This window comes from Pelodiscus sinensis, chromosome 20, assembly GCF_052426305.1.
Source record: "Pelodiscus sinensis isolate ZL-2025 chromosome 20, ASM5242630v1, whole genome shotgun sequence".
Classification (NCBI taxonomy): Eukaryota; Metazoa; Chordata; order Testudines; family Trionychidae; genus Pelodiscus; species Pelodiscus sinensis.
In genome coordinates this window covers 4,096,949-4,112,045 of record NC_143071.1, presented here as the reverse complement: position 1 = coordinate 4,112,045, position 15,097 = coordinate 4,096,949, and the positions used below count along the sequence as shown (strand labels likewise).

The following is a 15,097-nucleotide window of genomic DNA, read 5'->3' as shown; positions in this document are numbered from 1 at the left end:
CCAATGCGGGACCCTCCCAGGAGACTCTCCCCAACTCACCCAGGCCCCTCCCCTGGGCCCCCCCTGCCTTGCCCCAGTCCCCCAGCAGCCTAGCGCGAGGGGCATTACCCGGAGGCAGAAGGGCAGGGCCAGCCCCTGGAGTGAACGCTGCTCCCTTCTCCCCCGCCCCTGCCAACCCCTCTGCCCTGGCAGATTCACCCTTACCTGTCAGGATGCCGTTCTTCTCCAGGGGCTCCTGCCAGCTGACCTTCAGGGACGTGTCCAGGATCTCGCTGAAGCCGAGGTGCCCCACCGGGCCGGGCGCTGCCCCCAAGCCCCCCAACGCCACGAGTTAGAGCTGAGCAAACCCAGTGCCCGGCTCGGCCCCCCCAGGGCAGCCACCTCCAGGGGAGCCGGGGTCTCCCCGGGGTGCTGGCCATTGGGAGTGCATGGAGGGGGGGGTCTCCCAGGGGTGTTCCCCAGGGTGAGGAGGGGCAGCTTCTGGGGCCCAGGTCCCTGGCTGTGCAGGTGCCGCTGGGCCCGCCCCACCCAGCGTGACGAGGGAACGCGAGGCCGCCCCGTACCATCCTCGTGGGTGCGCACCAGCTGCGGCGGGCTGCGCGGGCCGTCCCCCGGCGTGGTGAAGCACAGCACCGAGGTGAAGTACTCCGCGAACTTCTTCAGGCCCCAGATGTAGCCCACGTGGACGCTGTCCTGGAAGTTGGGCCTCACCGTCACCACGGTCGCCTCCTCCTCCTGCTCGGGCTCCCACGCGATCAGCTAGGGGCGCAAAAGCAGCATCACAGCCCTGTGGGTATGTGTGTGTGTGTATGTGAACAGTCTGTGTGTGTACGGTGTGTGTGTGAAAAGGGTGTTGGTGTGTATGTGTGAATGGGGTGTGTGGGTGTGAACAGGGTGTTGGGGTGTATGTGTGAAAGGGGTGTGTGGGTGTGAACAGGGTGTGCATGTGAATGGGGGGGTGTACACCGTGTGTGTATGTGAACAGGATGTGTGTATGTGAACAGGATGTGTGTGTGTGTGTGTGTGTGTGTGAAAATGGGGTGCATGTGTGTGTGTGTACACAGGGGGGTGAACAGGGTGCATGTGTGTGAACAGTGTGTGTGTGTGTGAAAAGGGTGTTGGTGTGTAAGGGGTGTATGTGTGTATGTGTGAACAGAGTGTGTGTGTGTGTGAACAGGGTGTGTGCGTGTGTGAAAACGGGGTGCATGTGTGTGTGTGTACACAGGGGGGTGAACGGGGCGCATGTGTGTGAACAGGGTGTGTGTGTGTGTACACAAGGGGATGAATGGGGTATGTGCGTGCGTGTGAGAGAACCAGTTCTCAGCCCCACGGCTGCCCCCTCAGCAGCTGCTCCTTCCAAAGGCGGGTGGGCGAGTGACGGGGGGCCACTAATCCCTGGGACCAGAAGGACACCAAGCCGCCGGGTCCCTTCAGGCTGACGGCGTGGGGGCTCTGCAAACAGCTCCTTAGCAGGGCATGTGGGGGGGTGACCAGGCCGGAGGGGCCATTCTGAGCAGCTAGCCCGTCCGACCTCCTCCATAACACCCCCCCCCCCCCCCGTTACACTCCACCATCCGCGGCTGAGCTGGCAGGGCGTCTTTCCGTCTCCAGGCAAAGTCACGGGGTGAGGAAGAATCGACCCCCCTGTACTACCTCCCGGGACAGGCCGGCAGGTGTGCCTGCGGCGGGGCGAGCCAGACGGCCATCGAAAAGCCAAAGCCGCACATTAATCTACTTTCCGCTGTTGCTGAGTCAGCCCTGAGTGCTGGGTCAGGCACTAAGAGTTTGTTTCTGATGAGTCCATGAGAGGTTCTTCTCCTCCGAACTTCGCTCACCTTCCCCGCCTGCTCCGCATCGGGCAAGGAAGCTCCGTGGGGCTAGCTTTGGAGGGGGGTAGGGTTGCCGGGTGTCCGGTATTGGCCTGGACAGTCCGGTATTTGCAGTTTCTGTCCGGTAAAAAACCCCAGAAAATACCGGATATGTAAAATGTTCCGTATTTTCTGTTTTTTCTTGGACAGAAGACCACTTGGGACATTCTTCCCGGCTGCATCTGGTGGGGGCAGAGGTGGGGGGAGCGTGGGGATTTAAAGGTGCAGTGACTCTTTTTTTTTTGCTCAACAATTTTGGTTTTTTTTTTTTCCCTCAACCAATTTTTCCCTGCCAGGTTCAGAATTTTTTGTGAAACTGTCTGGCAACCCTAGAGGGGGGCGGTCAGACAAGCTCAGAAGGGAGTGGCTTTGCCGTATCAACGGGAGTTGTTCGTGAGGCAGGCGGCGTGGGGACGTGGACGTTGGAACAGAGGGTTCTTAACCTTCCAGCAGCAGCCGTTACCAACTTGGCAGGCACAGCCACGGAGCTGAACTCGGAGGGCAGGGCGGGGAGTGCTTTGCTTTCTCCGGGGTAACAGAGATTTCCTGTTTTAGGAGGCAACTTCTCTCCGTTTGTCGTCTCAAGACAATACCAACCCTCCAGCGCATCTCCAAAGCCAAGCCTTTCATTCCAGGCCTCGCATTTATACAGAGTTGATTAAACATCAATGAATGATGAAAACAAACCCTCAATGTGTTTTAATAAGCGTGTGTATGAATCCATAGAAAACAATAGACAGCTGATGCTTTGTGATTAATTCCCCCTGATAACAACGCACCATAGCTGCTTTGCGATGGCGTTACATTTAGATGGGATGTCTGGGCATTAAATTGGGACCATGGAAGATAGCCTATAGCAAGTTAATTAGATACTAATTAGGCCCTAAAATACTAATCAAAAATACTAAGTGGCATTTAATAAGTATGTTAAATATTCTGCTTATTTTGGTTATCTCGTTCGGTGGCAATTAAATTCCTGAACTTCTTTGGAGTAGATTAAGAAACAAGTATTATATTGTAATTCAATGTAATTAATGTAAATTTGAATTAATTATGATTTGGAATTAATTACAGAAGCATCAGAGGCTGAGCTCCTGGGCAAGTGTTAAAACTTAGTCAATATAATTTTAATAGGCGTCACTCAATTAGCATACCAGCTTTTAGGGGGTATTTGCATGCAAAGGGGAGCCATTGTTATTAAGGATCTGGGAAGCCGACAATGGAAAGAGATACAAAAAGTTTGAAGACTTGAGTGTGAATTGAGGACTTAAGCTGCTGATTCTGCTCACATCGCCGGCGTGCCTTCCTGGAAGAGCATCGTTCTTGGGGAAACTGAGTCATAAATCCTTGTCAAGCTTGATCCTGCCTTGAGGGCGGGGGGCTGGACTCGATGACCTCTCGAGGTCCCTTCCAGTCCTATGATTCTATGATTCTATAAATGCCCCCTTTTCACTAATGAATCCAACGTGAGCAGGAGCTGGAAGGAGGGACAGACCCTGGGTGTGTCTTTGGAAATGTCGTTTGCCCCAGCTTTGCTTAGGTTTGTTAGGGTATGTCTACACTACCCCGCTAGTTCGAACTAGCGGGGTAATGTAGGCATACCGCACTTGCAAATGAAGCCCGGGATTTGAATTTCCCGGGCTTCATTTGCATAAGCGGGGCGCCGCCATTTTTAAATCCCCGCTGGTTCGAACCCCGTGCCACGCGGCTACACGGGGCACGAACTAGGTAGTTCGGATTAGGTTTCCTAGTTCGAACTACCGTTACTCCTCGTGGAGAGGAAGAGGAGGTGGAGAGGGGAGGGCAGGACTGTGAGTCAGCAGCTGACATGCCCTCCTGGCGTGAGCTGTATGGCTGGCTCAGTCGGTTCCTCCCCGCCGTCTCAACGGGCTCCGTACGGAGTCTCTTTTATTATTTTAAATTGACTCCCGTGGCTGCTGGGGTTTCTTGGGGCCGGACTGTGCCTCAGGCCAAGAGCTAAAATCCCGGGGGGGTTGCTCAAAGCCAAATCCACCACAAGCAGGTGGCAGGAAGGAGCAAGTGGCTGGTGGAGAGAGGTGAGGAGAGGCCACACTCGGGGTGGGAGGTGGATTCTGCAGCTGCACCGCAGCGACTGGCAGTGGGGTGCAGGGAAGGGCTGGGCCCATGAAGGAGATATTGCCATGGCAACCTCCATGGGGTGGGCCAGTTCCTTAGGGTTTTGGTTATGAGCCCTGGTTGTGGTGTTTGCCCATATTCATGCCATGTCACCCCCCCCCCCTTTCCTTTTATTAAACGTTTCTTTCCTACGCTCAGCCTCTGTGTGCCCGGGAAGGGGGGGGGGGTGAATTTCCCAGGTTACTGGGCGGGGGCTGGAGCCAGCTCTGTGGGATAGATGGAGACGAACCCCTGGATATCGAACCCGGCCCTGGCTGCTGGGTAACACCACCCAACCGCAGTTCAGAGCCAAGCTGGAGGAGGGTCTCCCAGTGCAGCGCTGAGTGTGAGCAACACACGGGCAGTGTGTCCTGCCTGCCCATGGCTGGCTCACATGGAGGATAACAACCTCCTACTGCTGCCAGCTCGTGGGGTTACTCTGTTGGCTCACTGGGGAGCGTGGTGCCGGAGGTTCGGACCCGAGCCAGGGCCCGTGGCATGGGGGATGCTGTTACGCTCTCTCGCCAGAGCGGGTGAGGACATGAGACACGGGCCGGCTGCGGGAGAAGAAAGGACTGTAATGGCTGTGGGGCTGGGGGTCCTGCCCCCCGAAGGCCGCCTGCCTGTGCCCATCTTGCCCACGCACCTGGAGGTCGGGATGCGCAAGCAGCAGCTGCCCTCGTTTTGCTACCTGGGCCTGTGAGCAGCCCGTCCCGAGGTGCGTGGGACGCAGCCACCCGCAGGCTGAGCTCCGGGGCTGGCTCCGTGCGGGGACTATAAACCTGCCCCTCCTGTGCAGGCTGCAGCCCCCTCTCCTCACGCAGGGACCCCCCCAGGGCTGCCGCAGCCCCCAGCGGCTCCATGCCCGGGGCAGTCAGACTCTGGGAGCAGGCGGTCGAGGCCAGCAGCGGGCTGGGAGCCAGGACGCCTGGGCGCTCTCCCCAGCTCTGAGGGGGAAGTGGGATGAAAGCAGGACCGTGAGGGAGCTGGGACTTCTGGCAGCTCCCCCCCGCCATGTCCTGCTCCGATTCCCCACCTCGGTACCTCAGTTTCCCTCCCCGGATAAGCACCTTGTATCCCTGGTTGATGCCATTGATGAACTGCGGGCTGGGCGGGTTCCAGGTGAAGCGGATGGTGGTGGCGTTGGTGGCTTCGGCCTGCACGTTGCCCGGGGGCACGGTGGGAACTGCAGGAGACAAAGGGAGGCTCAGCACGGGGGAGGGGGGGTGTCTGGGGTTTGCAGCTTGGGGGAAGCAGCCGCCACCCTCTGCCCAGGCTGCCCCCCTGCGAGCCGTGGCACCGGGACCGTGTGGGGCAGGGAGCGGCAGGTTGGGCTTCCCTCCCCCCAAAACTGCACTGACCCTCAGAGGCCCCCCCCCAACCCTCCCTGGAGTCGGGGAGCACCGCAGGGCCCAGCTCCGCCGCAGGGCAGGCTCACTCGGGAGTGGGGTCTGGAGCAGCTTGGGGCAGGCACCGGCTGGGTGCTCGGCTGCCTGGCATGGGCCGCTTTGCAGGGCGGAGACCTGGGGGCGTCTGGCGGCCCCAGGCAGCATTGGAGCGGAGGCCGGACGAGGGCATCCCTCGGGACGCGGCCCCCCCCCCACGCAGCCCCAGGCCAGCGGAGACCGGGCCCCCCCTCCTCGCCCACCTCCCTGCAGGGTCCACTCGGTCACCCGGGCGCTGTAGACCCCCAGGCCGGCGCTGTTGTACGCCGCCACCTCGATCTCGTAGTTGGTCCAGATGATCAGGTCCTCCAGGAGCAGGTTGTTGACCTCGGCGTTGGTGATGTTCTTGAACTGGTAGCCCACGGGCAGGCCGGCCAGGCAGAACCTGGGGGCAGGGTGGGGAGGTCAGGCCAGCGGGACCCCTCTGGCTCCAGCCGGCCCACGGGCAGACGCCGCCCCCCAGGCCAGGCCGGCTGCCCCCCGTGGCCTACCTGATGAGGTAGCCTTTCAAGAGGCCGTTCTGGTGGCTCTCGGGGGGCGGCTGCCACTGGATCATGATGGACTGGTTGGTCCTGCCGCTGGCGATGACGTTCTGGGGGGGCGCCGTGGGGGGCTCCTCCGGCAGGGACACCCTGGCAGGGGAGGCAGCAGAGGTAGCGCGTGAGCCCCCTTTTCCCTGCCCTGGCCGGCTCCCGGGCCCTGCCGACCCCGCCTTACCTCTCAGTGTCCTTGCTGAACTGCCCTTTGCCCACGTCGTTGACGGCACAGAGGCGGAACTGGTAGGAGCGCGCGGGCACCAGGCCTCGCACCACCACGGAGGTGGCCTCCGGGTCAACGCTGGCCATGAGGGTGGTCCAGGGGGCGTCTGCGGGGCACACAGGGGAGGGGTGGAGCAGGGCGCCAGCAGGTAGGTCACCACCGGTCCCCCTGGCCTGGTGACCGCTCCTGGCTCTGCAGGGGCCGTTCCGTGGGGCACACGGCGAGCACGGCCCCAGGGAGGTCTGCTCTCGCCTGCAAGCCCTGTCCCAGTGGGGCAGCGCCACGAGCCAGGGCGCTGTGTATGCCAGGGGCCCAACCGGCCCCATGCACGCCCGTCGGTAGCTCGGCCCTCGCACGCCGGCCCCCCCATGGCCTCGGAGCCCCGCCCGGCATGCTGGGTGAGGAAGGCAGGCCCCTTACTGTTCTCGGAGACCTCGAGGGTGTAGCGCAGCAAGGGGCTGTTCCCGTCGAAGGGCTTGGCCCACGTCAGGTTGATGGCGCGTTTCTCCAGCGGGCTCAGCACGGCCACGGGGTTCTCCGGCGCATGAGGGAGCTGCCTGGAGGGGAAGGAGAAACCACGGCTGGAACCGGGGGGGACGCTGCCCTGGGGGCAGGGCGCTGCGGGCGTTTGGGGGCGGGTCACAGAACCCCTGCCTGGGTTGTCTGGCTCTGCGTGGGTGGGCAGGCCTGTGCCGCCCGGCAGCCGTGGCACAGGTGTGCAGGAGACCGGGGGCTTGGCTGCAGGGTGCCCAGATCAGCCGCCTCACAAGAGAGAAGGTGCCACGCTGGCAGGGGGAGTCAGGGTGCACGGGCAGGGGGAGATGCCATAGAAAGGCGTGGCAGGTGGGAGGGCACCCGTGGCAGATGGCAGGTTGCGTGGGGCGTAGGCAAATACTCGGGCAAGAAGCCAGCAGGGTGCATGTGTGTGGGGGGGAGGCGGGAAGGTGCCTGGGAAGGAAGCTGGCAGGGTGCGTGTGTGTGTGTGTGTGTGGGGGGAGCTGCCCGGACAGGAGGCTGCCCAGGTGCGTGTGTGTGTGGGGGGGAGGGTGCTCAGGCGGGAGGCCGGCAGGGTGCGTGTGTGTGTGTGGGGGGGAGGTGCCCGGGCAGGAGGCTGGCAGGTGTGTGTGTGGGGGGGAGGGTGCTCAGGCGGGAGGCCGGCAGGGTGCGTGTGTGTGTGTGGGGGGGAGGTGCCCGGGCAGGAGGCTGGCAGGTGTGTGTGTGGGGGGGAGGGTGCTCGGGCGGGAGGCCGGCAGGGTGCGTGTGTGGGGGGGGAGGGTGCTCAGGCGGGAGGCCGGCAGGGTGTGTGTGGGGGGGGGGGGGGTGCTGGACAGGGGCGGGAGGCTGCCCAGGTGCGTGTGTGGGGGGGGGAGGTGCCCGGGCAGGAGGCTGGCAGGGTGTGTGTGTGTGTGGGGGGGGGGTGCCCGGGCGGGAGGCTGCCCAGGTGCGTGTGTGGGGGGGGGAGGGTGCTCGGGCGGGAGGCCGGCAGGGTGTGTGTGTGTGTGGGGGGGAGGGTGCTCAGGCGGGAGGCCGGCAGGGTGCGTGTGTGGGGGGGGGAGGGTGCTCAGGCGGGAGGCCGGCAGGGTGCGTGTGTGTGTGGGGGGGGGAGGTGCCTGGGCAGGAGGCCGGCAGGGTGCGTGTGTGTGTGTGGGGGGGGGAGGTGCCCGGGCAGGAGGCCGGCAGGGGGTGTGTGTGTGGGGGGGAGGGTGCTCAGGCGGGAGGCCGGCAGGGTGCGTGTGTGTGTGGGGGGGAGGGTGCTCAGGCGGGAGGCCGGCAGGGTGTGTGTGTGGGGGGGAGGGTGCTCAGGCGGGAGGCCGGCAGGGTGTGTGTGTGGGGGGGAGGGTGCTCAGGCGGGAGGCCGGCAGGGTGCGTGTGTGGGGGGGGGAGGGTGCTCGGGCGGGAGGCCGGCAGGGTGTGTGTGTGTGTGGGGGGGAGGGTGCTCAGGCGGGAGGCCGGCAGGGTGTGTGTGTGTGGGGGGGAGGGTGCTCAGGCGGGAGGCCGGCAGGGTGCGTGTGTGGGGGGGGGAGGGTGCTCGGGCGGGAGGCCGGCAGGGTGTGTGTGTGGGGGGGGGGGGGAGGGTGCTCAGGCGGGAGGCCGGCAGGGTGTGTGTGGGGGGGGGAGGTGCCCGGGCAGGAGGCTGCCCAGGTGCGTGTGTGGGGGGGGGGGAGGGTGCTCGGGCGGGAGGCCGGCAGGGTGTGTGTGGGGGGGGGAGGTGCCCGGGCAGGAGGCTGCCCAGGTGCGTGTGTGGGGGCGGGAGGGTGCTCGGGCGGGAGGCCAGCAGGGTGTGTGTGGGGGGGGGGACGCGCCCCGCAGGGTCCCCGTCTGGCAGGCCCCCTCACCGGACACGCAGGTGGGCGCTGCGGGAGTCGTTGCCCCCGGCGGAGAGCACCCGGCAGGTGTAGGTGCCGATGTCCCCGGACCAGGTCTGGGAGATGTGCAGGGCTCCCTCCTCGTCCAGCCGGAGCCGCGGGACGCCGTCCACGCTGAGGGGCGCGCCGTCCTTCTCCCACACGTACCTGCCGCCAGCCCCCACAGCTCAGGGCCAGAGCCAGGCCCCCAGGCGTCCTGACCCCACTGCCCCCCAGCCGCTGGGGGGGACCTAGATATCCCAGGCCGTCACCCGGCCACGTCTCGCTCTGGCTCCGTCCGACCGGCCCTCAGTGGGACGTGGCCCACGGGCAGCCCCACGCGCTCTGGCTGCGGGGGGCTCAGAGCGACCCCCGGCCCGGGGCTCTGCTGCCAGCAGGGGGGAGCGGGTGGCCTGGCCTGGCACAGCCGGCAGCCTCCAGCAGGCGCTGCGCCCCGGCCGGGCACTGGGTGGCAGTGCAAGGCTGCGGTGCCACGGCTCAAGGAGCTGGTGGGGGCTCACCCACGGCCCCGCAGACACTTAGCTGGGTTCAGGGGAGCGGGTCGGTCAGAGCTCAGAGGTGGGGGAGGGGGGATTAGTTCACCCCCTGAGTTTCTGCATTGCCTTGGTGTATGGGCAGTCCTTGTTCACCCCATGGCAGCAGGGCTGGGACCCCCGAATGCCCCATAGGAACTGTGGGAGCCAGGCTGGGACCCCCGAATGCCCCATAGGAACTGTGGGAGCTGGGCTGGGACCCCCCGAATGCCCCATAGGAACTGTGGGAGCCAGGCTGGGACCCCCGAATGCCCCATAGGAACTGTGGGAGCCAGGCTGGGACCCCCAAATGCCCCATAGGAACTGTGGGAGCCAGGCTGGGACCCCCGAATGCCCCATAGGAACTGTGGGAGCTGGGCTGGGACCCCCCGAATGCCCCATAGGAACTGTGGGAGCCGGGCTGGGACCCCCCGAATGCCCCATAGGAACTGTGGGAGCCGGGCTGGGACCCCCCGAATGCCCCATAGGAACTGTGGGAGCCGGGCTGGGACCCCCGAATGCCCCATAGGAACTGTGGGAGCCAGGCTGGGACCCCCGAATGCCCCATAGGAACTGTGGGAGACAGGCTGGGACCCCCCGAATGCCCCATAGGAACTGTGGGAGCCGGGCTGGGACCCCCCGAATGCCCCATAGGAACTGTGGGAGCCGGGCTGGGACCCCCCGAATGCCCCATAGGAACTGTGGGAGCCGGGCTGGGACCCCCCACATTTCCCCCCCAGGGAGCTGTGGGAGCCGGGCTGGGACCCCCTGAATGCCCCATAGGAACTGTGGGAGCCGGGCTGGGACCCCCCGAATCCCCCATAGGAGCTGTGGGAGCCAGGCTGGGACCCCCCGAATGCCCCATAGGAACTGTGGGAGCCGGGCTGGGACCCCCCACGTTCCCCTCCAGGGAGCTGTGGGAGCCTGGCTGGGACCCCCTGAATGCCCCATAGGAACTGTGGGAGCCGGGCTGGGACCCCCCGAATGCCCCATAGGAACTGTGGGAGCCGGGCTGGGACCCCCTGAATGCCCCATAGGAACTGTGGGAGCCTGGCTGGGACCCCCTGAATGCCCCATAGGAACTGTGGGAGCCTGGCTGGGACCCCCTGAATGCCCCATAGGAACTGTGGGAGCCTGGCTGGGACCCCCTGAATGCCCCATAGGAACTGTGGGAGCCTGGCTGGGACCCCCCGAATGCCCCATAGGAACTGTGGGAGCCGGGCTGGGACCCCCCGAATGCCCCATAGGAACTGTGGGAGCCGGGCTGGGACCCCCCACATTTCCCCCCCAGGGAGCTGTGGGAGCCGGGCTGGGACCCCCCGAATGCCCCATAGGAACTGTGGGAGCCGGGCTGGGACCCCCCACATTTCCCCCCCAGGGAGCTGTGGGAGCCAGGCTGGGACCCCCCGAATGCCCCATAGGAACTGTGGGAGCCGGGCTGGGACCCCCCACGTTCCCCTCCAGGGAGCTGTGGGAGCCTGGCTGGGACCCCCTGAATGCCCCATAGGAACTGTGGGAGCCGGGCTGGGACCCCCTGAATGCCCCATAGGAACTGTGGGAGCCTGGCTGGGACCCCCTGAATGCCCCATAGGAACTGTGGGAGCCTGGCTGGGACCCCCTGAATGCCCCATAGGAACTGTGGGAGCCGGGCTGGGACCCCCCGAATGCCCCATAGGAACTGTGGGAGCCTGGCTGGGACCCCCTGAATGCCCCATAGGAACTGTGGGAGCCGGGCTGGGACCCCCCGAATGCCCCATAGGAACTGTGGGAGCCGGGCTGGGACCCCCCGAATGCCCCATAGGAACTGTGGGAGCTGGGCTGGGACCCCCCACATTTCCCCCCCAGGGAGCTGTGGGAGCCGGGCTGGGACCCCCCACATTTCCCCTCCAGGGAGCTGTGGAAGCCTGGCTGGGACCCCCTGAATGCCCCATAGGAACTGTGGGAGCCTGGCTGGGACCCCCCACGTTCCCCTCCAGGGAGCTGTGGGAGTTGGGCTGGACCCACCAAATCCCCCCCCAGGAGCTATGGGAGCCGAGCTGGGACCCCCGAGTGCCCCCCAGCAGCTGTAGGAGCCGGGGCTCCCGGGCCGCCCCCCGCTAAGCCCAGGCCACATACCTGACGGCCACGCTGGGGTCGTGGGTGACGCCGCAGCTCATGGAGGCTTTGGTTCCCTTGATGACGCTCTGGTCCTCAGGGGGGCTGGTGATGCGGGTGCGGGCTGGGGACAGACACACAGTGAGCCGCCGGCACTGCTCCCAGGGGTGAGGGGCTCTGCCAGCCAGGGGGCCAGCCTGGGCGGGGCTCTCTCTGGGGCGGCGGGCAGGAGAGAGCGTCCCAGCCTGGCCAGAGGGGGCTCGCACTCCGTCCTGCCGTGCCGGGGCCCCGGGGTCGAGCCCCACGGGTCCCCCACAATGGGGCCAGCAGGAGGCGTGGGGGAAAGCGGGGCCGGCGGGGCACAGGAGACGTGGTTGGGTCGGGCCGGCGCTGGGCCCAGCCGGCGGGGGGGGGGGGGGGGGGCAGGGGCGGCGCGGCCTTACCCCACACGACGAGCTCCGCGGAGGCCTCGTCCACCCCGCGGGAGTTGGTGGCTAGGCAGGTGTAGCTGCCGGCGTCGGCGATGTGCGTGGGGCTGACCAGGAGGCTGCCCGACTCCAGCAGGGTGAAGCGCGGCAGCTGCACCGAGCCGCTGGCCAGGATCCGCTCCCCTGAGGGCAGAGGGGCAGCCCCGTCAGCGCGGGAAGCCAGGGCCAGCCATGGCCCGGTAGCCGGAGGCCCGCCTGGCCCCGTGCTCCCCAGCCAGACGGGGAAGGAGCCAAGGGCCCCCGGCTCGTCCTCCTGGCCGGCAAACCAGCCGGCCCACACATGACACGAGTAGCAGAGTCCTCGAGGGAAGGGGGACAGGGCTGGGGGGAAGGGGGAGAGCCCAGTGCTGGGCTAGCAGGGGCTGTGGGTTGGGAACGAGGGGCACTGGCAGGGCTGGCTGTGGGGGAGCCCAGTGCTGGGCTAGCAGGGGCTGTGGGTCAGGCGTGAGGGGCACCGGCAGAGCTGCATGGTGCCTGGCTCCGAGCCCAGCTTCCAGCCCCTCAGGCTCACGCTCCTGGAGCCAGCCCCCCGGCCGGGGCTGGAAACGCCAGCAGGAGACAGGCTCCGAGGCACTCAGCCGGGCTCTGGTCCGGCTCCGCCTCACGAGGATGCTGCGGCCCCGGGAGCTGGTGCCTGGTGAGCAGGGGCCCGCGGAGGGAACAGCGTGACCCGGAGCCGTCCTCCCAAGGGGGCAGGCGAGCCGGGCACCGAGCGTGAGCCCCCAGCTCTGGAGGCTGCACCTGGAGCGAGGGGGCCATGCTGGGGGCGTGGCATAAAGCGACCCCGCCTGGCCCCGTGGGCCCGGGGCTGCCTGGGAGTGAAACCCAGCTGAGGCCACCCAGGCTCTGCCCACGGACGGACACCCCCCACCGCCTGCTGGCGTGGGGGCGGGGCCTGGAGCTCTGGCAGCTGCTGAGAACCGGGGCAGCCCCACTACCTTGGCCAGGCTCCGGGCAGGGGGAGCTGAGCCCCCGCCCAGGCCACACTAGCCCAGGGCCCGCTGCGCCCCCCATATGCCAGCTCCTGAGCCAAACCAGCTTCTGCTCTGATTAACCCCCGACTGTGCCCCCGTCAGGGCGGGGACCTGGGCAGGGGGTTGGGGGGAAGCCGCGAGAACACTGGGGCGCTGGCAGAGGGGCGGGGAGGGCTCTGCCCAGGCATGCGGGGCAGGAGGCGGAGGGGAGGGGGGGATGTGCGGCAGCAGGCAGGTTCTGCTGTGGGGCAGGGCCCTGGCAGGGACTTGCTAACAAGGACCTCGGGTGACTGAGATGCGGCCTGGGAGTGGGAGGGGACCCGGGGGAGTGGGAGGGGACCCGGGGGGCCCACCCTCCCCACGACCCCCCGTACCTTTCTGCCAGGTGATGGCCGGCCTCGGCGCCCCCGAGGTCTCGCAGCTGAGAACCACGGACATGCCGTCGATCACGGTGCTGTCCAGAGGGCCCTTGGTGATGTTGGGGGCGATGCCTGAGCAGAGACACAGAGAAACCTGCAGCCCGGCTCCGGGGTGACCCGGCGGCTCCCCTCAGATGGAGGCAGACCCTGGCCCGCTCGGGCTCTCGGCACCTCCTCCTTGGGCCGCCCCAGGCCAGGGACCTGGGACCCACTGCCACCCCTGCCTGTGCCCAAGCGCCTGCTACTGGGATCCCGCAGCACAGCCCCCCCCAGCGCCTCCTACTGGGGATCCCCGCAGCACAGCCCCCCAGCGCCTCCTACTGGTATCCTGCAGCACAGCCCCCCAGCGCCTCCTACTGGGATCCTGCAGCACAGCCCCCCAGTGCCTCCTCCTCCTGGGGATCCTCACAGCACAGCCCCCCAGCACCTCCTCCTACTGGGGATCCGCACAGCACAGCCCCCCAGTGCCTCCTCCTACTGCGGATCCTGCAGCACAGCCCCCCCAGCGCCTGCTACTGGGATCCTGCAGCACAGCCCCCCCAGCGCCTCCTACTGGGATCCTGCAGCACAGCCCTCAGCACAGCCCCCCAGTGCCTCCTCCTCCTGGGGATCCTCATAGCACAGCGCCCCCAGTGCCTCCTCCTACTGGGGATCCCTGCAGCACAGCCCCCCAGTGCCTCCTCCTACTGGGGATCCTCACAGCACAGCGCCCCCAGTGCCTCCTCCTACTGGGGATCCTGCAGCACAGCCCCCCAGTGCCTCCTCCTACTGCGGATCCTGCAGCACAGCCCCCCAGCGCCTCCTACTGGGGATCCTGCAGCACAGCCCCCCAGTGCCTCCTCCTACTGGGGATCCTGCAGCACAGCCCCCCAGTGCCTCCTCCTACTGCGGATCCTGCAGCACAGCCCCCCAGTGCCTCCTCCTACTGCGGATCCTGTAGCACAGCCCCCCAGTGCCTCCTCCTACTGCGGATCCTGCAGCACAGCCCCCCAGTGCCTCCTCCTACTGCGGATCCTGTAGCACAGCCCCCCAGTGCCTCCTCCTACTGCGGATCCTGTAGCACAGCCCCCTAGTGCCTCCTCCTACTGGGGATCCTGCAGCACAGTCCCCCAGTGCCTCACTGGGGTCAGTGCCTCCTACTGGGGAGCCCCACAGCACAGTCCCCTAGTGCCTCACTGGGGCCAGCGCTTCCTACTGGGGATCCCCACAGCACAGCGCCCCCTAGTGCCTCACTGGGGCCAGCGCCTCCTACTGGGGAGCCCCACAGCACAGCGCCCCCTAGTGCCTCACTGGGGCCAGCGCTTCAGGCTGGGGATCCCCACTTGGGGGTCAGCACTGAGAGCGAGGGGCGAGTCAGGCACCCCACTCCCAGCAGGGCCTAGCTAGATTCTCTCTGGAGGTCTCCCAGCTAGGGGCAGCCTGGGCCCATCCCAGCTGGGCTCCCAGCCTGTGGCACACGCGAGGGGCTGGTGCCAGGCACTGACAGGCCCAGGAGCCTAGGGTCCTAGCCCCCGGCTGGGCGCTATTCCATGGCCCGCGGGGCTGAGAGCTGGCACCTACTGGTCACTGCCAGGTACGTGGAGGTCTGCACCTCGCCGGCCGCGTTGCGGGCGAAGCACTGGAACATGCCGGTGTCGTCAGGCACCAGCCCGCTGATCTGCAAGCTCCCGTCAGCCAGCAGCCGGAACCGCGCCAGCTTCTCCGCGTGGACCAGGGCCGCGTCCTTGTACCAGGCCACGGCCGGCGGCGGGACGCCTGCAACCCAAAGCCCGTCCCCAGAGGCGGCGTGAGACACAGAGCCCGGGCGCTGGGCAGCGGCAGGGCGCCACGGGGGACTCGTTACCTTTAGCCTGGCAAGGTATGGTCACCACCTTCTCCATCTCGGCCGTCACGTGCCTCTCCGGCTCCTGGACGAACTGGGGTGGCTCTGCAACGAGACGCCCAGAGGTGGAGGCAGGAACGGCCGGAGCAGCCTCCTGCCCCCTCCCCGGCCGGCCGTTGGCAGCCCCCGCAGGGCACGGCTCCGACGGGCCCCA

The 15,097-nt window shown here is 66.6% G+C and overlaps 1 protein-coding gene across 4 annotated transcripts in view; it reads right to left on the bottom strand.

Annotated features, from left to right (window-relative positions):
- Positions 1 to 15,097, bottom strand: part of SDK2 (sidekick cell adhesion molecule 2) — a 181,258-nt gene that overhangs the window by 32,688 nt on the left and 133,473 nt on the right. For 3 of the 4 annotated variants that reach the window (XM_075904030.2, XM_075904029.2, XM_075904031.2), the window contains 13 exons: positions 14,905 to 14,988; positions 14,622 to 14,816; positions 13,017 to 13,133; positions 11,624 to 11,791; positions 11,202 to 11,304; positions 8,545 to 8,721; positions 6,629 to 6,765; positions 6,167 to 6,314; positions 5,941 to 6,081; positions 5,653 to 5,834; positions 5,075 to 5,190; positions 564 to 759; positions 205 to 303 (listed from right to left, as the gene is read on the bottom strand). In XM_075904030.2, coding sequence (XP_075760145.2) covers positions 205 to 303; positions 564 to 759; positions 5,075 to 5,190; positions 5,653 to 5,834; positions 5,941 to 6,081; positions 6,167 to 6,314; positions 6,629 to 6,765; positions 8,545 to 8,721; positions 11,202 to 11,304; positions 11,624 to 11,791; positions 13,017 to 13,133; positions 14,622 to 14,816; positions 14,905 to 14,988 — 1,863 coding nt within the window. Of the gene's footprint in view, positions 1 to 204; positions 304 to 563; positions 760 to 5,074; positions 5,191 to 5,652; positions 5,835 to 5,940; positions 6,082 to 6,166; positions 6,315 to 6,628; positions 6,766 to 8,544; positions 8,722 to 11,201; positions 11,305 to 11,623; positions 11,792 to 13,016; positions 13,134 to 14,621; positions 14,817 to 14,904; positions 14,989 to 15,097 lie in introns of those variants that run through there. The other variant, XM_075904032.2, reaches the window with a different exon arrangement.